Source organism: Miscanthus floridulus, chromosome 16 (assembly GCF_019320115.1).
Source record: "Miscanthus floridulus cultivar M001 chromosome 16, ASM1932011v1, whole genome shotgun sequence".
NCBI classification, from domain to species: Eukaryota; Viridiplantae; Streptophyta; class Magnoliopsida; order Poales; family Poaceae; genus Miscanthus; species Miscanthus floridulus.
The window spans coordinates 7,521,265-7,542,662 of NC_089595.1; the positions used below are offsets into that span (position 1 = coordinate 7,521,265).

General features: G+C 41.6%; 1 protein-coding gene and 1 pseudogene across 1 annotated transcript; both read right to left on the reverse strand.

The window, feature by feature from the left end:
- Nucleotides 1-1,743: 1,743 nt before the first annotated feature.
- Nucleotides 1,744-4,964, reverse strand: LOC136510210 (protein FAR1-RELATED SEQUENCE 5-like). Its single transcript, XM_066504748.1, has 7 exons — nt 4,884-4,964; nt 3,585-4,288; nt 3,404-3,464; nt 3,341-3,354; nt 2,316-3,246; nt 1,906-2,218; nt 1,744-1,823 (listed from the first exon to the last, which is right to left on the reverse strand). The coding sequence occupies exons 1-7, from the start codon at nt 4,962-4,964 to the stop codon at nt 1,744-1,746; spliced, it is 2,184 nt and encodes a 727-aa protein (XP_066360845.1).
- Nucleotides 4,965-8,504: 3,540 nt separating this feature from the next.
- On the reverse strand, nt 8,505-21,228 carry LOC136510211 (glutathione S-transferase 4-like; annotated as a pseudogene).
- Nucleotides 21,229-21,398: the final 170 nt, after the last annotated feature.

Consider the following 21,398-nt stretch of genomic DNA (forward strand, 5'->3'; position numbering starts at 1 on the left):
GGACCTTCCTTGTTCTAAAATGTAGCTAATAATGGCATAAATGATCCTGTGATTTCAAATAGATGTTCCCCATCTCTTTGTTTTGCAGACTAACTCTTAAATATTAAGTCTTAAGTCACCACAGTCACCATTTGTCTTTATACACAAAACCAACTCTTAAGTCTTACCTTCTATTTTTGCAGACTATGTGAGGGTGCTGAACTATTGGACCTTATTTTGGCCAAGTAAGGAGGCAGATCATGTAAGACTGTACCTTTTTCGTTCCCAGAACTTCCTGTACTAGCTATTTGGTCACTACTTCCTGTGTCAGCACTCAGTAATATAAGTTTACTAGTTTTTGGGGTGGTGATTTTGCTAAGGCTGGCATTTTTGTAGATGTATTTGCTAGCTCTGATGTGTTTGGCAGCTGCATTTTGTTTTTCAGGTAGACTATATGTTTTTTGTAGGTAGCACTTTATGATTATATCTGCAGATCTGTTGTACTGGTTGCTTTTGTTTGTTGCCTTTTTTATTTTTCATGTTAGTGGAATGATGGGGTCTCGTGTGTTGGTTAGGCCCACTTGCTAACTTTATTTTTTTGGAGCTATTTTTGGTGCTGTCTGTAGATCTCGTTTTGCATGCAGTGCTTGTTCATCTGTTAGTGATTTTGTCATTTTTGTGCTAGTTGATCTATATATTCTGCAAGTATGTCTGAATAAGTGAATGCTAAGTAAATCTAGAAAGTTTTCATCAAATTGTTATTTAAAATTTGTGTAATCTCTTGTGGTGAGACTAATTCACTAGTTACTCTGTTGGTTGCATATAGGAGAATGTACTTGCTCCCATCTAAAAAAGAACCGAGCTGAAGAGGTAGAGGTGACAGGCACTTCGGTTGTCGAACACAAGCTCACAACCATCAGCTAGTGCCACTGCAAAATTACTTGAAGCCATCCAAATATTGATCTTGGTCGGTCCCTATGCTTCTTTCGTTTGCCTATATTTGTTACACCATTTGTAGGTGCTTACTATATCCAATCTATATATTTGTCCCTCAAATTTTGTGTGTGTGGTTAATGGAGGAGAATGGATAATACTTTATCTATATTCATGACAAGCAGCCAACTCCCAACAGTGTATGATGTCATCAAGTTCAATTATTTGGCTTGGTTGTTACTATTCTTCTTGTTGGTTTCTAAATAAATATGAGCATCCTGTCAACTATCGACTGTGTTTGATATTCTGTATTTTCTAAGATAACATTCATAAGTGTTTTCTGATGAAGATTCTAATTGGGTGCGAACAGCGTAGGGATTTTTCTTGTCTGTTCTGCTTGAAGCTAAAACAACAACATTTTGGTGTGTTCAGTATATTAGGCTTGTTCAGACCATGACAATGATAGGATAGAAATCATCTTTAGTTGTTTTGTTGTGCTACAGTTGAAGGAAATTTGAAAATTTATGAATTGTCAATTATTGGCAACCACCGATTTAATTTAATGTCTGTACTACTTGGAGTTTCACAATTGCAATCACCGATAATATAAATTGGAGTTTCACAATTGCAATCACCGATAATATAAATTGCAGATATTGGGCACTGCAATTGTAGTTCTTAGCATATGTAATTTTAGATCTAAGCATAATTTAATTTAATGTCTATAACATCATGCTCATTACATAAATTACATAAATATGTTGGCTACTTAAATTTTGCTTCTATCTGCTGATCATCGTGAATTGCTGCATGTCTTTGATCATCGTGTCCTTAGTGTGGTGTGGCTTCGGGATCAGTGCTACCATTTGATGTTTCCTTCCTCTTCTTTCTTTTTGGCTTCACCGGGGAGCCTACAAAATATTATTAGTTCACATAAATAAGAATTTTTGCATTTGGATTCAAATTCTATTTGTATGTCCTTAAATTTTATACCTGCACTGTTTGTGTCATTTGTTTTCTTCTTTTTCTTCTTTTCTGCTGCCACCAGTTTCTTCTTTATTGCTTCTATATGTATCTTCATTCTGACAGGTTTAGGTGGTCTTCCCTTTCTCTGAATTCTTTCTAGATCATCTATTTCAGTCTGTGGATCTCCAGCTTGTGCTGCTATAGTTTGTCCTTCTTCATTTCCTTGCTGGTCATTTTGTGCTTCACCTATTTGCTGAGCACATAGCATTCTATCTAAATTGATTTCCATCTTGTCGAATTCTACCATAAGGTATTCCATGGCTTTTTCATTTTTTTGATCCTTTTGAATTCAGTATTGTTGATCTCCTGGATAATATGTTGAATCTCAACAATGAGCTTGTTTCAAGTGTTTCTTCTTCTTGTCTTTCAACATGTACCTTCATATCCTTTTTTCTCCACCTGTCTAAGAAGTATTTGTCTGGAATTGTGCTGATTTCCTTTTCAATGACTATTTTCAGGATATGAGAGCAGAGTATGCCATCTTTGCTGAATTTTGCACATATGCAGGTAAATTCTTCTTCTCCTTGTGTTAGTTCAGTGTTTACTGTATATCTCCTGAACCTATGAACCTCTTGAATCTGGTTACTTTTTTGCCACACCTCAAATGTTTTTCCATCTTCAGTTTCCCTATAGTTCAGCCTTGATGTTGCCTTCAGTTGTAGCTGAAACTTTTTGAATATGTTTCTGTTGTATAGTTGTTGTGCCTGCTGCTCTATTCTGTAGCCAAATATAAATTCCTTTGGCCTTTTCTGCTTGCTATAACTGTCCTCTAGCCTTTCTGCTCGATTTATGGTATGAACAATCCGATTGTACTCTTTCAGAAAGCTGATGATATTATAGGTTGGCCCTACATTGTCTTTGAACCTCGCATTTGTTGCCTCACTCCTGGATGTGGTCTGTATGAAAGGGAAAAAGTCATTTTTGTAGTAGACCGGGATAAACATTTTCCTCATTTCCCACATCTTGGAAAAGTAGTTATTCCCTTGAAGGTTTCTTTCCTCAATCATTCTCTTCCAAAGTCGCTCAAATTCTTCCACCGTTAGACTATTGTTCACTATATCTTCGAAGTCTTCATATAGTCCTTCGTTTGCTGCAAAGACCTTGACATTCTTATTGTAGCATTTGGTCTTTATGTGGAACAAGCAATTTCTGTGCTTTGTGTTTATGAAGACTTGCTCTATTGCTGATTTCATCACCATGTCTTGGTCTGTGATGATTGTTTGAGGGTGTTTTCCTCCCATTGCTTGAAGGAAAGTTTGAAATACCCACTTAAAAGTGTCCACTGTCTCATCATGCAGGAAAGCACATCTGAAAGGCAACTTTGCCCATGTCCAGTGATTCCAACAAATGGTGCAAAAGGTAAGTTGTATCGGTTGGTCATATATGTCGTGTCAAAACTTACACATTCTCCATAATCTGCATAATATTTCATAGAAGAACAGTCTATCCAGAACAAGTTTCTCACTCTCTTGTCCTCATCTAAATCAAACTTGTAAAAGAAAGACGGATCCTCAGTTTGTTTCTTTCTGAAATAATCCAGTACTTATGTCATATCTGATTCTCTAACTTCTCTGTTCAGCCTTATCCTATAGTTGCTGATATCTTTCTTTTTCATCGGTATAGCTGTAAGCCCCCCTCTAAGATACGATAGAATAGAAACCATCTTCCTAGTCGGGATATTGTTATCGTTCAGAGTCTTGATAAGTCCTTTTTCCATTTCTGTCATATACTTGTGACCAGAAAATAGCTGATCCCTGTCTCCAGGGCATAGCTCATGATTATGCTCCAAATCAAGAGTTTTAACCTTCCATACAGCTCCTTCTTCTTTCACCATCATAACACAAGGACAATCTGACTTTTGCAGAACATTTGTTTTCCTTCTTCTTACCGGTTTCTTTCCAACATCCTTGTCTACTTCAGCTTCTTCTTGCTCTAAACACTTTGGTTCCTTTTCTTTTCCTTGACGAGTGCATCTCATTGTCACTTTGACTACCTCATTATTTCTCTTCTTACTTTGAGTTCTTGTTGTACGTGTTATGGCAACTTGAAATCCAGCTAGGAACGCATAGAAGTTGAAGAAATGGTGAGCATCATCCCTACTTTTAAATTCCATCGATAGCTGTGGGGTGTACTTGCTGTTGATTGGTGCATTGTTGCCTTCAGATGCTGCAACCTGCTCATTTTTGATAAATTCTTCAATCTCTTCCTCTGTCAGTTCCTGGCTGCCATTTACATGTTCATTATCATCTGTTACTGTTGATGTAATATCTGAACTTGTTGGTTCTACTGCTATGATCCTCAAGTCATTTTCTTCTATTGTTGGTTGGTCATCTTGATTTTCATGCTGCACCTGTAAATATATTAGCAGCAGTCTCAGTTTCTGAGTAATGCGATTTATAATAAAATATATTTTTTTCAGTGTGGACTGAAATAGTTTAAGAGATCATTTTTATGTATCTCATCAATGTCCATGTTATTGAATATATCAGTTTGCCAATGGTATTGTTGAATTTTAGATCTATCATCATCAGCTATGCTTATCATTGCTCCATCATCATCAGCGACGATTGCCATTTCTCCATCCCGTTTTTGCAAAGATAAGTTTTACTTTGATGCCAGTACATATTTGTATTGCTTATAAATGTAATCAAACTGGCTCAGCTGTCTGTATGTACCTCATATGAGAGCCTTGACTCTGATATTGACCAGTCAGTTTGTGGTCCAAAGATTCCATCTAGATCTTCATGTCTCATATTCTGTTTTATTTGTTTGATAATGAGAATGGTTACCATTTATAATATAACACAACTAGTCTTGTTGCTGTACAATTTATAATGAAGCCTTGAAATTAAAGTACTATTATGCTGAAATTACATTGCACATATGTGTGTAATTTACATATGTCTGAATTGTAATTTTTGTGTACTGGTATTATAAAATTTTACCTGCGTATTCCAGTCAGTTTGATCATCTTCCTGAGAGTTCCTGATCTGTTCCATCATAAGTTCAGTGTAGCCTCCCTGCATTGAAATATATTCTAGTTGAAAAACAACCTTCTTATGTTGGCATTTTTTTGATTCTAAGCAATGATTTTGCTCACCTTTTTGTATTTGTAGTTATTTGAAAGGTCACTGGAATAATTTATGCCTGCAAATATTTGGTAAGGAGCTGACTGCACTTCCTTAATTGCTTCTTGTGATTTCACTGATGTTGGATAATCATCACATCTACTTGTTGTGACATACATATTATTCTGCTTCATAAAAAAAGCAAGCAGATGAGTACTTACATAGTTTTTCATTGCATCATTGAATTGTGTTTCTTACCTCAAGTAGTTGATCAAACTCGACTGGTGCTTGTATTAGTTGCATAAGGGAAGCAATTGAAACTTGCAAGAAAATGAAGAAGCCATTAGTTCTCATTTATTTATTGTTTGTGTCAACTGTTTTGAATTAGGAGTAATTTTACATCATTGTTGCTTTCTTCTTGGCGAATCATATCCTCATAATTGTGAATCTGATATTGTGCCTCTGACATTTCCTGCAGCCTTGTTCTTCTTTCTAGATTCATGTTCTGTTAAAACATCCAGATTTCATATTTTGCCAGTTAGAAGGTTTGTCATCATTACATATTCCATGCATCTAACACATAGTAGGGCTATTGTAAGTAGTTAGAATCAGCTATAAATAGGAAGCATAATTTGTAGTGCTATTCATGCTACCATCATTGGCTTGCATATTTGTTTTTGAACACAATAAATGTATAGCACTAAAGGAATTACTAACTAAACTTGCAAAAGCTGTGGTGGATGCTAACAAAGCAATTGAACTTGATCCTACGATGCATAAAGCCTACTACCGGAAATGGTTAGTGGCACTCTTCTTTTTTCAATAAAAGTTATACATGAACACTCCCATAATTCCATGTGCTACATTTTTGTCTATGTACTAAGGTTTACTCGTCTATTGAAGGAATGCGAAGAGCGCATCACTGGTGAGCAAAATAAACTTCAGCTAGTGTTAACAAGAAATAACAGTGAGCCCACTCTTGTGATTTGTGGTAACACATCTTTCAACTTTGTTACTTGTGATTTGTGCCGACACACATCTCATTTTTGTCCTTGTCATTTGTGCTAACACATGTTGAAGTTTATCAATTGTGATTTGTGGCAACACACACCTCTTTTATGTCTTTGTAACACCCCCTTTCCTCTTTTATGTTGAAGTTTTTTTATCCTTGTTTTCTTGTCATGTTAATTGTGAATGTTTTTGCTCTCAGCGGTGAAGCTAGAAGATTGACATGGTCCACTCAGCTGTGTATAGCCTTGGATAAGTCTTTTTGAGTTAGAGTGAGACGTGCACATTTTTGTACTGACCCTGAGATATCATTCAGCTATATATTAGGTCTTGATTCTATACATATACTGTAGAATAGTAGGAGCTCTCATATATTTTAACTGTGTGTTGCATATAGTGTACAAGAAGGCTACGTTTAGTATCCATTTCTTCATTGCACATTTATAAGTAGTAAATTTCATACTTCATTTTCAGCAATTATGGTGCCCAACATGTGCAATATGTAGTCCTGATGAGAAATAACATTGCTCTAACGTGGTTCAGTTACATGGTAGCCTGCTTACTTTTGGTAGCCTCATCTTGTCTTCAGTAGCTCATGTGTTGTTCTTGTTCCGAGCTTAAATGTAGATCATCAGTTACATGGTAGAACATGTCGTGGGTACAAGCTCATTTGGGATTCTCTTCTAGGTATGGTGTGCTTGGTTGTGGGGGCTCTTCTTTTGTAGGTGCAACATATATTGAATTCATGGGGCCTGAATTATTTATGATTTGTGCAACACATTTCAGTATTTTGTCTATCATACTATAGATTTGCTGAGGCACTTATGGATTTGCTCTCCCTAGCAACTTATGCCATGTGCTGGTTTTTCTGTATGTATGATCGAAAGGGTCTCCCGAGCCATTTCTGTGACACTTACATACTGAAGCAAGACGCTATTATCACCTTGCTGGATGAGAAGGATGAAGAATTCGACACCAACTACCTTGCCTACAAGAAGGGGCTAAGTGGCGGATGGGCTGGTTTTGCACTATGCCATAAGGGAAGTGTTTCTCTACGACCTCGTGAGGTTTGTAGCTTTTGCTGGAATCTAAAAATGCTGCTTTAGCGACGAGGAAACCTATTTTGTTTGGCTTCCTTTCATCCTTCAACCTAATATATCTAGATGAAGTAATATGTAGATGAAGTAATTGGTGTGACAGGAAGATAATCTCTCTTCTTGCCTTGTCGTCAAATGTCAGATGCATTAGGTACATTAGTCTTCTGATTAGTGTGAACATAGGATAACAGGATCAGGGTAATATATCAGGCACCTGTGATTTGGGGTTTTGCATATATAAACCCATGTCTTCATCTAAAAAAATGAACTTGATCCAGATGGTACTTATTGTCTTTCAGTTATGAAGCAGATGGCATGGCTAAAGATTTCATGCCTCTCTATTCACTAAGAGGTAATCACTCTCCATTCTATGTTGATGTTGCTTTTCATACTTGTTTTCTGTTACTAAGGTGTAAGTCAACCTATAGCTAGCACCTTGCCTTTAAGACAAGGGTCAGATAGAGAATATAAATTTATTTATGATTTCTGATTCCTGAATTTGGTTCCTGAGTTCCTTAATTTGCGAATTTGTATTTCTGATTTCTGAATTTGGTTGCAGCAAATACTAGCAATCTTGGATTACATCTTTACGAGGAAGTCGGTGTGCTTACCTTGGCTGTTGAGGTTAGTGGTTCCCCTTCAATCTGTTGGTTGGTTGCCCCTTTCCTCTGGTCTGCTTGCCCCCACGCAGAGGAGATATTCATCTTTGATCTGCTGTTTGTATTCTCCTTTCCCCTGCTCTGATCTGATCTCATCTCGATGCAGAGCAGTGCTTTGCTTGCCCCCACGAAGAGATCTGATCTCCACGGAGGGCAGAGGCTTCCCCCTGTGCCCCCACGAAGAGATCTGATGTCATCTCTGTCTTCTTAGTTATTGGGCTCTGGGCTGAACTAGGCCTCTCTGTCTTCATAGTTAGTGGGCCTCTCTAGCATGTCTTTATTGGGCTGAACAACAGTTGTGGGCCTTGTTTGCCTGATGGAATTTGTGTGTTGCATTCTCTTAAAACACATGTTTTTTTCCAGTATTTCAATTTGTGTGTTTCTTAGGCATCTAACAATCATGTGCTAACTAGTCCAAAAACACATGGTTTTTTCTATGTTGAAATCTATGTGTTTTTCATACAGCCAACAACCATGTGTTGGCTTATGTTAAAACACACGTATGTACAGTAGACAGACTCAAAAAAAAAATGACCGTGTGTAGTAGCGGCCATCTGTCTAATTCAATGACGACATCTGAAATCCAATGAAATATTTTTGCTATATGTGATGAAATACATTAAATTTCCAAATGACTGTTATTCTGTGGAGGAAGCAGCGAAAGACAAATACACCAACTACAGAGGCACCACGTACACATGAGAAAGTAATTAAGCACAACACACTTTTCATCATCACTCCTGTTTCTTGGGTGACTCGGGCGCGTCGACCGGCATGAACTCCGCGACCTTCTTCAGCTTCTCCACGTTCTCGTCTACAGCCGCTTGGTTGCGCTCGTGGCTAAGGTACGACGCGAAGATGCAGTACCCCACGATGACGATCGCCGCCGGGTGCAGCTGGTGCCCCTCCACCTCTAGCCACACGTCCACCATCGCCGCCTGCTCCAGACTGCCGGTGCCCAAGAGCTCCGGCTTGTGCTTGCGCAGAACGTGCCTCGCGATCGCACGGGATTCTGAAAAATATACATATCACACGCTTAGAACTCGTAGAATCAAAGCAAAATACTACCGCTCCTTTCTAAATTGTAGTTCACTTTTAATTTAACATCTGATCCTATACGTTCAAAAATAAGTGTATTATTAAGATATTGATTGATGAAAATTTAATAAAACTAATGTGACCATGCAGGTGTTGGCATAATTTTTTTAATAAACTACCTAAAGTTGAAAAGGTTGACTTAGGAAAAACTGTGAATTACTCCATCCGTCTAAAAAATGTAAATCTCACATCTCAAAGATTTAAATAATCTTAAAAAAGAGTTAAAGAATCTTAAATTTGACTAAATATATATATATATAAATAATATTTATTATGTAAATAGTACTGGATTAATCATGAAATATGTTTTTCATAATAAATGTATTTAAAGAGATTTCTTTTTTTTTTGACCGAGGGAGTATAATTTGGAAAGAATAAGGAGTAGATATACGACACGCCCGATGGATGATTGATGAACTTACAGAAGATCGTGAGGTCCCCGTCCTCAAGCACCGGCACCTTCCCGAAAGCCTGCAGCAATTAAGCACAGTAGTGGCGTGTCAGTCGGCGAAGCGAGCGATGGCCGATGAGTGGAGTGTTGACATCGGAAGTGATCCGAATCAAACACCAACAGGGCCTTGGACGCCCAGGCCGCTATGGACCGAAGAACGAAACGAGGATGTCACTCTTTCGCAGTGAAGGATGGAGAGGTTTACAAGCAAACCATCAAAGGACAACCAACATGCTTACATGACGAAGAATCGGCTAGTTTTCAGGCAAACTAGCAAAGAAACCGTCGAAACTCTCGCCCGGGAGGGACCCCGTCAGGGCAAGGACGTTGTCGGGTTGCCCTAGGTCGGCCGGCAAGCCTAGGGTGCCATCTTTGGTCGTTGGATCAAGAGATGAACATGGGGGTTGGAGGAGAGAGTAAAAGAGTTGGAGTAGAGATAGTAGATTATTTTTTTGTCGATTGGATAGATGGGAACTCAATTAACCATGATCCTCTCATATATATAGAGGGGGTGGTCTTATCCCAGAAAGAAACCTCTCCAAGCCTTATTTTTCAAGTTTTCCACGAGTTTAGAACAGTTCGGATCGGAATCCAAAAGGCCAGATCTGAACAGGGTTTCTTGTTAGGTCTGTTGGAAGTCCCGACTTGGATCGGAACTCCCGACCTTTGTCGGAACTTCCGACGTGGGGATAGCCCCAGACTCCCGAGCAGGTTTCTTCAGGCTTCCCGAAAGTCCCGACACCTATCGGAACTTCCGACAGTCGGAAGTCCTGACTTGGGTCGGAACTCCCGACAACGGAACATCTTTCCGGGGGCATAACTACTTCATCCGGGCTCCGAATTAGATGTTCCATATGTGTTTTTTGACCGTCTCGACGAGAGGAACGCAATGGTGAAGTCCGTTCCACATTTTGACAACTTCACAAAATGGACAATTTTGGTTGTCAATATATGCCCTCATGTTTTCAGGTGAATGATGCATGAACCTGAAAACACCTATCAAACACAAAAACCAAACAGCAACAATACCCATCTCATCGGCTACTCAGTGGCTAAGGGCGATGTATACATCAGCTATTTTTGTTCTAAGGGCGATACATGTATCGGCCATTGTTTGAAGAGCACTTAGGCTTTTCGCCAAACACTTGGAGATTACTTTTTCAAATACCTCCCTTTGATTGCTCTTGTGAGACGTTCACCTTGCAATGTCTCTAGCATATAAGAACCATCCCAATTTTGATCACTTTGTAAGAACCCTCCCAATTTGGTGACCACTTGCCAAACTGATTGCTCTTCGATCCAATTGGTAGTATGGTTTTCCACACTAATTCTCCCACTTTGAAGGATTTACTCTTGACTTTCTTGTTGTATGCCTTGTCAACTCGAGCTTTGTCTTTCTCTATTTCCTTGAGAGCTTTTAATCTTACATTAGTCACCTCATCGATATTATCCATTATCAAATCATGATACATAATAGCAGATAAATCGTTTTATTTAGCAAGCTTGTATGCATCCAAATTTACTTCGACGGGCAATACGGCCTCTTGACCATATACCAACTCAAAAGGAGTAACTTTTGTGGCACCATGCCTTGAAATGCGATGTGCCCATAGAGCTTCAGACAAAACTTCATGCCACCTCCTTGCATTTTCCTCAATCTTCTTTTTGATAAGCTTGATCAAAGTCTCATTACTAGACTCAACCTGTCCATTAGCTTGAGCATAGTATGGAGATGAATTGAGCAACTTAATCTTATATAATTCGACAAACTCCCTCACCTCCTTAGACACAAATGATGTCCCTTGATCTGTAGTTAATGTTTGAGGGATGTCGAATCTATGGATGATATGCTCAGTGATGAACTCAATTACCTCCTTGTGTGTCATATTCTTCAAAGGAACTGCCTTGGTCGACTTAATGAAGTAATTCGTAGCAACCAACACAAATCGGTGTCCCTTTGAAGATGGGATGAATTTGGCCATTGAAGTCTAGCCCCCAACTACGAAAAGACCATGGTTTGATGATAGGATGAAGCATAGCAGCAAGCACAAGCTGAATATTTCCAAACCTCTAACACTCTTCGCAACCTTTGTAGTAACGAAAACAATCGGTCATCATAGTAGGCCAATAGAAACCGGCTCTACGCAATAACCACTTCATTTTCGGCGCCGATTGATGTGTACCACAGATGCCTTCATGGACTTCTCACATAGCCACTCTTGCTTGATCAGATCCTAAGCACTTGAGAACAAATCTTCGGCGGTTCTCCGATAGAGCTCATTATTATGCAACACATATTTGAAAGCGCTTCGCCGAACACCTTTATCTATCCTAGCACTTGGATCACGTAGATATCTCAACAAAGGAGTCCTCCAATCTTCTGAATCGGCCCCAATATCACTGGAAGTTACATTGGGCCGATTTGGGAGCTTCTCGAGCGAATTGACTAGGCTGGTCACAGGGGAGTGGGCTTAGCTGACTTGGTGGAGTCGGCCTGGCCGACTAGAGCAGTCGGCCTAGCCGACTAGGCTACAGCAGAGAGGGAATCGGCTGAGCCGACTAGGGTAGTAGGCTTAGCCAACTTGGGTGTACCTGCATGGGAAAAATTTAGATTTTTATGCATCGGCTGTTCTTGAATATGAAAATTACCCTGACCTGCATCATAGCCAGATGCCTGTTGAGCTAACATGTTGGCCTTTTGATTTTCATGCCTCAGAATACGCCGAATTCAGAATTAGGCAAAATAGTCAATAATATCAAGGCAAGAATCAAGACAAGTTCTTAGTGACCCATCTAAATATTGAAATTCACCAGCAACTTGCTGTATCACCAGCAAGGAATCACAATAGGCTTCAACATGTTATACCCCATGTATTACAATATGGCCAAGCCGAATAAGAAAACTTCACATTCGGCTCAAATGTTGGTGCAGATATAGGCAGTGTTCGACTGGACTTAAATTTTTACTGTTCCATATTGGAAAACACTGTTCATGTAGAAATTTTGTGAGGGAAAAACATTGCTCCGACTGGAAACTGTAGCCAACCAGCTAGCTGATTCTGGCCAGCCAAACACTGCCATAATTTTAATCGGCTTGATGTCTCCAATAGCACCATTGTGAGAAATAATGATTATGCCAACACCTTGGCCTTATTTGCAAGCCGATTAATCATATTGTCACATCCATGAAGTAAATCAAAATGCATATATCATGCCCCCGGTCCTTAAAGCCATCAAAGTAAATTCCTTGGCGGGCTTTCTAATAGCACGATGGTCGCAAGCATTCATCGGCTATATTTCTATGCTAAGGGCGATATCAAAATATCGGCCATATGAATTCATTCACATGAGCATGTATAAATATTTTGGCTCTTGATCATCGATAATCAAAATAATTTGGCAACCCTCCATAAGATATATAAAGATCCAAACCAAGGATCAAAATAAGGAGCTGAGGAATAACCATGCATATCAGGGGATGAATTCCACATAGGCATAGGCAGAGAGTATGGATGATGCCATGACCAATGATTTTGATGATTTCGTGCAAACCTCCAACTTGGCAATTGTTTCTTCAATCTCCTCTCCTTTGCTTTTGTTGCACCACTTGCTTGAACATCATCCTTCTAGGCTTGAATACTTCCATTAGGATCCCTTGCCAAGCCTTTTCCTTTTAGCTTCTCTGCACTAAGTTTCTTTAACTTCTTCTCTTGCCACTTTGGTAAATCGATTGAGCATATTGGTTTTATTTCTATTTTGGACAGTGGCAAATCTTTTTTGATTTTTGGCACTCTCACCTTCTTTTGTTCAGATTTGGCATCTAGAATATCAATAGATGATTTTCCCACTTCTTTGTCATCAATAGCCAGATTTTTCAGCAATGTAATGGGCTTTTAAATAGTTGAATTCAGATATGAACTTTTCTTCTTCCGGCCATCATACTTCATGTGGTAAACTTGCTTTACCACTTTCTTACTCGGTTGAGTTCAGGACCGATTTTGATCAAAACGGTCTTTACAAGATGATGATCTCTCTGGATATCTAGGAGCTGCATACTGTGGGGGATATGACCTCTGATACCCACAAGACAAGACATGAGCCGCACCCCAAAGGTGGCCCAGCCCATAAGATTAAGGCATGCACTGCAAGGCTACAAGAAGATGTGATTTATTGTATAATACCAAATAGGATATTTTCCTTATAACCCTACCCCTCTAGAGTATATAAGGAGGAGCAGGGGTCCCCTAGACAAGATATATCGAATCTGATATACAATCAATACAAAATAATAGAGCACATGATGTAGGGTGTTACATCAAGCTGATGGCCTGAACCTATATAAATCTTGTGTCTTGTGTCTCTGTTACCAACTGGTTCGTATCATGCGCACCTCCACTGATTCATCTACTACCATGGGTATACCCCTTGGTAGACTGTCGACCAGATTTTATCGACAGTGGCGCACCAGGTAGGGGATGTGCGAGCTGATTCCATGGCGAGCCAGATGGTGTACCTCAAGATTAGCATCACATTCTCGGCAAGATCGTTCTTCGATTTTGCACTGGAATTTCTTCATCGCTATCATCTGCAGCGATTCGCTTTCTGGTGTACCTCGATCTACAGGGCACCAGGCCTAGTGCGACCGCCTCGTCCTCCTCATGGAGCACTTCATCGAATCGTCAGCAACATCATCGATAAGCAACGCATCCAGATCGAGCCCGACTTCGACACGAGGGGATCTGCTCTGACCAACTCCCCTAATCCAAGACACGGCGTACGCGTGGTCTGTTAGCGGCGGTGTACGAAGCAACTTGACCCTTGCTAATCGGATCTGATCCCATCGTGATGCTTAGCCTGTCTACGACACGATCCAATCTGGCTCATGATTCACGGGCATGCAAGCAAATAAGGAGCCACCGTACTATATCTTACAGAGCCATGCAAAGGAAGCATATACGTGGTGTACAGGGCCATGCATCAATGGAGTGTGTATACATGTATATGTCACCGTTCATGGCATAGCATGGATAGACCTATTCCCTTGCTTATCTACGTCCTCAAAGACCCATCATCTACTCTGATCAAGACAGGGATATATGTCTGTCCAGCGATACTCTGTACAAGTCCAAGCTAGATCACCACACAAGTCAACGACTTTGACAAGTACTCCGGCGGTGACAAAGGCTGCTCCTACTACTCCTACACCATCGCCGATCACGAGCTACCCGAGTCGTAAGCGAGCCACCTACTCCGACATCGCGACACGCTACGTCAACGATCTCTCTGAATCTGCTCTGCCTAAGGCCAACCAGTAATATAAGGACGACGTCGCCCGGACTACTCACTACGATCGCCTGCCGCGTCGCAATGATTATCGCCGTGTAGAATGGCGTTATGATGACCGCGACCGCCGCCATGACGACAGGCTAGAAAGCTTGAGGGCCGGGCAATTTCATCGCCGTCGACCAAACGTTATGTCTAAAGATAAGTACCTTTTTATATATGAATATTTAATAAAGTTTTCACCATGATATTTCTTCATACTATTCTCTACATGATTATTCTCCAAACGAATTTTCTCCATGTATACCATCTTAAAGATGACATACGCTTTCGCCTCAATGGCTCCCCGAACAGCCACGTTTACGCTTGTGCTCTCCAGAGACGGCCCAGTCTCTGGCTTCTCCCTTCACGTGCACGAGCGCCTGCCCTCTATGTTATGGGTAGTCGGCAGTGGCTCCTCGGTGATGCTTGTCTTCCTACACATACACGAGCTCCAATGCTCCGCGTTACGGTTTACGGGCTAGCCGAGGCTGGGGGGCTCAACCAACAAACTAACGGCTCAGGGCAGTTTATATTAAATATAAACACATCTCTAAAAGAAAACTTAATGTTTATAATATATTTAAGATATTCTTCATCGTATCGCCGACCAGCCACGTTCTCACTTGCGTTACCAAAAATAGCCTTGTTCTCGATCTCACTCCTACACGTGTACGAGCGCCAGCCCTCTGCGTTATGGGTGGTCGGCAGTGGCTCCTCAGCGACGCCTGTGCTCTTACGCGTAAACGGGTGCTAAGCACTCTACGCTATGGAGTATGGGCTAGTCGGGGCAGGTGATGCGATACAGAACCAACGGGTAGGAAGTTACTCATATTTAAAATATGAACACTACATACAAACATAATGTTTATCTATTCTGCTCTGCTGCCTTCATCGCTGAGTTCATATATTTATTTTTACATCATGTACTACTCATTCTACATATTTATTGCAGGATCATCGTCCGGTTGGTCGCACCACCTGGCCTTTAGACTTCTCCGCTGATCAACTAGTCGGACCGCTAGGTTCATGGACTTCGTCGTCGACCAATTAGTCGGACTGTTCGGCGTTCACTTCTACTCGGCGCTCACTTCGCCACCGACTAGTTGGTTGGGCTGCTCGGTGCTCGATTCTTCTCCAGCCAACTGCTCGGATTGTTTGTCGCTTCATCGTCAGCCACGCTAGGGGCTCGCCAGCTAATCTGGGGACTCCTCGGCGTTCGGATTCTTCGTACAAGCATCGCCAGCTAAGCTAGAGACTCCTCGATGTTTGGATTCTTCGTGCAAGAGTCGCCAGCTAAGCTAGGGACTCCCTTGGCTGTCAGATCTTGCTATGTCTCATCGGTGTGCTATCAACTTCATGCTATTCAGATTAGGGTGCTGATCTTGGGTAGCACGTCTAGGGTCTTGATACGCACATGACAGATGACATTGGTAAGCTTTCAGATTTATTTTCTTTGACCCTGCTAAAGATTCATTCTTCATCTTTCAGCAAACTCGGGGACTAAGTGGCTACACTTCACCTAGCGGTCAATGTAGTGCTCTTTTCTTGATTTACCCTCCTTATTGACTAAATCATGGATGATTCCTCGCAAACGGAGTCTAAGTGGCTACACTTCGCCTAAGGTGGAGAATTTTCAAATTTTTATCTTGCGCCCCTTACATCCTTCGGGCAAGCCGTACTTGGCTAAGTCCGAGATCGATTAACCTGTTAAACTAGTCAGCTCCTACTTTCACCGCTCAAGTCATCGGTTACACTGGTCGGCTATGACTTTTACCGCTCAGGTCACCGGTTTAACTGGTCAGCTTTGACTTTTACCGCCTAGGTCACCAGTTTAACTGGTCGGCTTTGACTTTCACTGCCCAGGTCATCAGTTTAACTGGTCGGCTTCGACTTTCATCACCCAGGTCACTAGTTTAACAGGTTGGCTTCGATTTTCATCGTCTAGGTCATCAGCAAAACTAATCGGCTTCGTGTTAAACTGCTCGAACTTGATCAAGACGGCGTCGCCAAGCGGATACAAGGCGCTCTGGGACTAGCTGTGGGGGACATGACCCTCGGTACCCACAAGAAAAGATATGGGATGCGCCCCAAAGGTGGCGTGCACCGTAAGGCTATAAGAAAATGTGATTTATTGTATAATACCAAATAGGATATTTTCCTTGTAACCCTACCCCTCTAGAGTATATAAGGAGGAGCAGGGGTCCCCTAGACAGGATATATCGAATCTGATATACAATCAATACAAAATAACAGAGCACATGATGTAGGATGTTACGTCAAGCTGACGGCCTAAACCTGTATAAATCTTGAGTCTCTGTTACCATTTTGTTCGTATCATGCGCACCTCCACCGATTCATCTACTACAGTGGGTATACCCCTCGGTAGAGTGCCGATCAGATTTTGTCGACACATACTCTATGTATTGTGGCCTAAAATATGATGGAATATGTGCCTAGTGATTAAATCAGCCCCAATATGAATAAGGATACAAATATGTGGGCTGTGGTCCGTATGAGATGAAAATTGGCTGCTCAAAAGGAGAATATGTTTCTATTGCGTGAGATCTATCTCCTTGCCAATTCCACTCTTTAGACTTGTGCTTTGGAGGCAATTTTGATGATTCGACTTTCTTTGGTGGATTGGCAATATTTGCTTCTGCTATCTTCTTGTATTTAGCTAGAAGTTCCTCGAAGCTGAGCTTCGGCCTTCTACTCTTCTTCTTGTCATGGCCTTTACCTCTAATAGCTTTGTGAACATCCTCCTTCCCTTCCCCATTTTGATAGACATGCTCCAAAGGAGGATTCTTAGTCAATTCCCCTTGCTCAACGGGATCAATTGACCTTTGCTTCAGTCGAAGAGATTTCACATGCCCCCAGTGTCTTCTGGAATTGTGATAACTTTGCTGTCCTCTGGAATATCTTCTATTTTCAATTCGTGGACAACAACCTTGTCTTCACTTGAGAGATCCACATCTCTCCCTTGGGCATTTGAGCCTTGAGCTTTGAGTGAATCGGCTAATGTAAGACGATTTGAAACTTGTTTGCCATCAAGACCAATTGAATCCAATTGGTCCCTTTGTTGAGCGTCAGAAAATCTCAATCGTCCTTTATCAATGGCCGATTGGATCACTCGACGAAACATATTGCAACTAGAGGTATTATGATTAGAAGAATTGTACCATTTGCAATATGTAAGCTCTTCTAAATTTATAATAGATGGCAAAGCATTGTGATCAATGATTCTAATAAAATTATTCTTGAGCAAGATATCAAAGACATGATCATAAAAAGTAAAGTCAAAGGTGTACTTTGATTTCTTTAGTCGATTCTTTTGTGGAGTTGGCTTTAAAGCTAGGCAAACGAAGTGATTAGATTTAACATCAACCCATTCGGCCACACCTTTGTAGTTGCTTTTGAGAAGCTTTAGCTTTGACAAACTAGCACTATCGGCCTTGCTATATGGCACAATGTGTTGGCCGATAGAATCTGAATTTATTTTATCATCAACAAATACATTGCTATTCTCAATCGGTTTATTACAACAATTAGCAAGGATATCTCTAATAGATGCAGAAATTGAAATAGTATGACCAGATTGGAATTTGAGCAAAATATTTATATTTTCTACCTTGCTGATCATGTTGGAGAAGTGCACATCCTTGATTTGAATGATGTTTCTCTTCATCTCCAGAGAAAGATCAACAATAGGTGCCGAATCATCTGAAGATGCATCGACGGCTGCTGGAACCAAGAAAGTCGGCTTGGCCGACTGGAAGTCAGCAAGGCCGACTTCGCCACTACCAAGGGCAGTCGACCTAGCTGACTCAGGGCAGACGGCAGAGGCAGTCGGCCTAGCTGACTGGGAAGTTGGCCTAGCTGACACAAGGTAGGCAGTAATCAGCTCAGTCGACTTTGAAGTCGACCTCAGCCGATTCAGAGCAGGTAGGCAGCCCTCTTTTGTTGCTAGTAGGGCCTTGATCTCCATCAATGATGCGGTAATCACTAGATAAGTGTACAACCCCTTTAGCTCCTAAAAAATCAAGTCTAGCTATTTTCTGGCGCTTTCCATGCTTTTCTGTAGCAAGACTTGTTTTTTGAGATGTGATTGATTCAGAAAGGATATTGTGTTGTTCGGCTTTTGTAGCCGAACCTTTGCTTACATCCGAAACAATTCTCACTTTACTCACTGTACTAATGGGCAAAGCTTCTTTTTTTCATACTCATGGCCGATGACTTAGGTGTGGTCAGCCTCTTGCTAGTACTCCCAAAGTATTTATTTTTAAAATCTTCGTTTTACTTCTCAAGACTTATTTCAAACTCTAACATTGCCCTTTTGAAATCAATGTCTGATTGAGAATATCTTGCTAAATTCTTATTGATTTGACTTGAATTACTAGCAACATATGGAGCTGAACCATGAGTATGAATATTTACCTACCTTTCATTGATTCGGCTCGTGTTAGGAGCAACATATGCAGCCGAATCGTGAGTATTACCATTAGCATACCTTGCTGAATTTTCATTAATTCGGCTCGAGTTGAGAGTAACATATGAAGCCGAATCATGAATAGGAGCACTGGCGTATGGTGCTGAATTTTGAGAGTGATTGGCTAAATAATTAGCGTTATCATAGCCAATTCTCTCATTCATCGGTATGTCTTGTGGTGGAACCACATATTATGAACTTATAGCCGATGAATAAAGATTTACATGTTGTATGTCTCTAGTAGCACTAAAACTCAAAGAATTCGCAGTTGACATCGGCTCTTGACCATAATATTCATAATTATGATGTGTATAATGAGGAGCATTATCAAAAGTATTGGCCGATGTAACATATCTAGTATCATTATAACTACCAACACCAACATGAGAGTTCATAGAACTTACAAAATAATTATTAGAATCATAAGATGCATTTGTACGCTGTACCTCAGGGTAATTGTAGTAGCTTTGTGGTGTCACACCTTGGTACTCCATGATTTAGAACTTGACCGCCTTGCTGAATTTTCCAATAAGCAACGCAACATATTGCAAAATCACAAACGAGATCACAAGGGGTCAAAACCAGATGCGATCGGTCATTTGGGCCAGATGCAACGGTAATTGCGAGTATAAGAAGATAGATCGGTGAATAGTAAGGCTAGGGCAAGAAGGTTCGGCTACAAAGTAGAGCCAAAGCAAATTCTTCCCCAGCGGAGTCACCAAAAAGTGTGTTGGCGTTGGAAGTGATCCGAATCAAACACCAACAGGGCATTGGATGCCCAGGCCGCTACGGACCGAAAAACGCAGCGAGAATGTCACTCTTTCGTGGTGAAGACCAGAGAGATTTACAAGCAAACCACCAAAGGATAACCAACGTGCTTACGTGACGAAGAACCGGCTAGTTTTCAGGCAAACTACCAAAGAAACCATCGAAGCTCTCGCCCGGGAGGGACCCCATTAGGGCAAGGACGTCGTCGGGTTGCCCTAGGTCGGCCGTCAAGCCCGTCAGGGCAAGGACGTCGTTGGGTTGCCCTAGGTCGGCCGGCAAGCCTAGGGCGTCATCCTTGGTCGTTGGATCAAGAGATGAATAGCATGGGGGTTGGAGGAGAGAGTAAAAGGGTTAGAGTAGAGGTAGTAGATTGATTTGTTTGTCGATTGGATAGATGGGAACTTAAAAGCAAATAAGACAGTGGTTTACTGCTCCCCGAACTTATCGGCCATGATCCTCTCATATATATAGAGGGGGTGGTCTTATCCCAGTAGGAAACCTCTCCAATCCTTATTTTCCAAGTTTTCCACGAGTTTAGAATAGTTCGGATCGGAATCCAAAAGGCCAGATCCGAACAGGGTTTTTTTGTTAGGTCTGTCGGAAGTCCCGACTTGGATCGGAACTCCCGACCTTTGTCGGAACTCTTGACGTGGGGATAACCCCAGACTCCCAAGCAGATTTCTTCAGGCTTCCCAAAAGTCCCGACACCTGTCGGAACTTCCGACAGTCGGAAGTCCCGACTTGGGTTGAAACTCCCGACAACGGAGCATCTTTCCGGGGGCATAACTCCTTCATCCGGACTCCGAATTAGACGCTCCATATATGTTTTTTTGACCGTCTCGACGAGAGAAACGCAATGGTGAAGTCCATTCTATATTTTGACAACTTCACAAAATGAATAATTTTGGTTGTCAACACGGAGCGAAAGTGAAACCAACAAACTCATGGTGGATCGATCGAGGGAGCGAGGTATGTACGTTCCTGGCGAGGTGCTCCGGGCGGCGGTGGTTGCCGGCCTGGCGGCTCATGGGGACGAGCTCGTAGTGGACGCCGGCCTCCTCGAGGGCCAGCAGAGCCCACGACACGAACAGCGAGAAAGCCCACCCGTACACCTTCACCGCTGGCGTAGCCATGGCTTCCTAGCTCAGCGAGTGCTTCCTTAGTTCCTTGTGTAATGTACGCGCAAGATCCGATGATGCAGGACATATCAAAGATCAGCAGCTAGAAATGGATGGATGGATGTGTGCAGCTTCTGCTGCCTGCTGCAGGCTGCTACTTGATACTTATACAGGAGCGGGAGAGTTGATGAGAGATCAGAGATGACGCTGGCTCTGGCGCTGCTGCTTGGGGGAGAGGAAGAAGAAGGTTTGGAAGAAGTGAAGTCGTATTTGGTCAACGGGAGGGTGAACGCGTGACGTCGTCGCTTACGTACGCAGAGTCGCAGACTAGTCAGGTGCGAGCCCGACACTGGCAGTGGAAGGCAAACGGCTCCGATCCGTC

Excerpts from the sequence above, each read along its gene's own strand:
- LOC136510210 (XM_066504748.1), bottom strand. The coding sequence starts at position 4,964 with ATGCAGGGAGGCTACACTGAACTTATGATGGAACAGATCAGGAACTCT. Across the intron at positions 4,289-4,883 it reads AAACTGACTGGAATACGCAG|GTGCAGCATGAAAATCAAGA; the intron begins GTAAAATTTTAT and ends ATATATTTACAG. Across the intron at positions 1,824-1,905 it reads AAATGACACAAACAGTGCAG|GCTCCCCGGTGAAGCCAAAA; the intron begins GTATAAAATTTA and ends AATATTTTGTAG.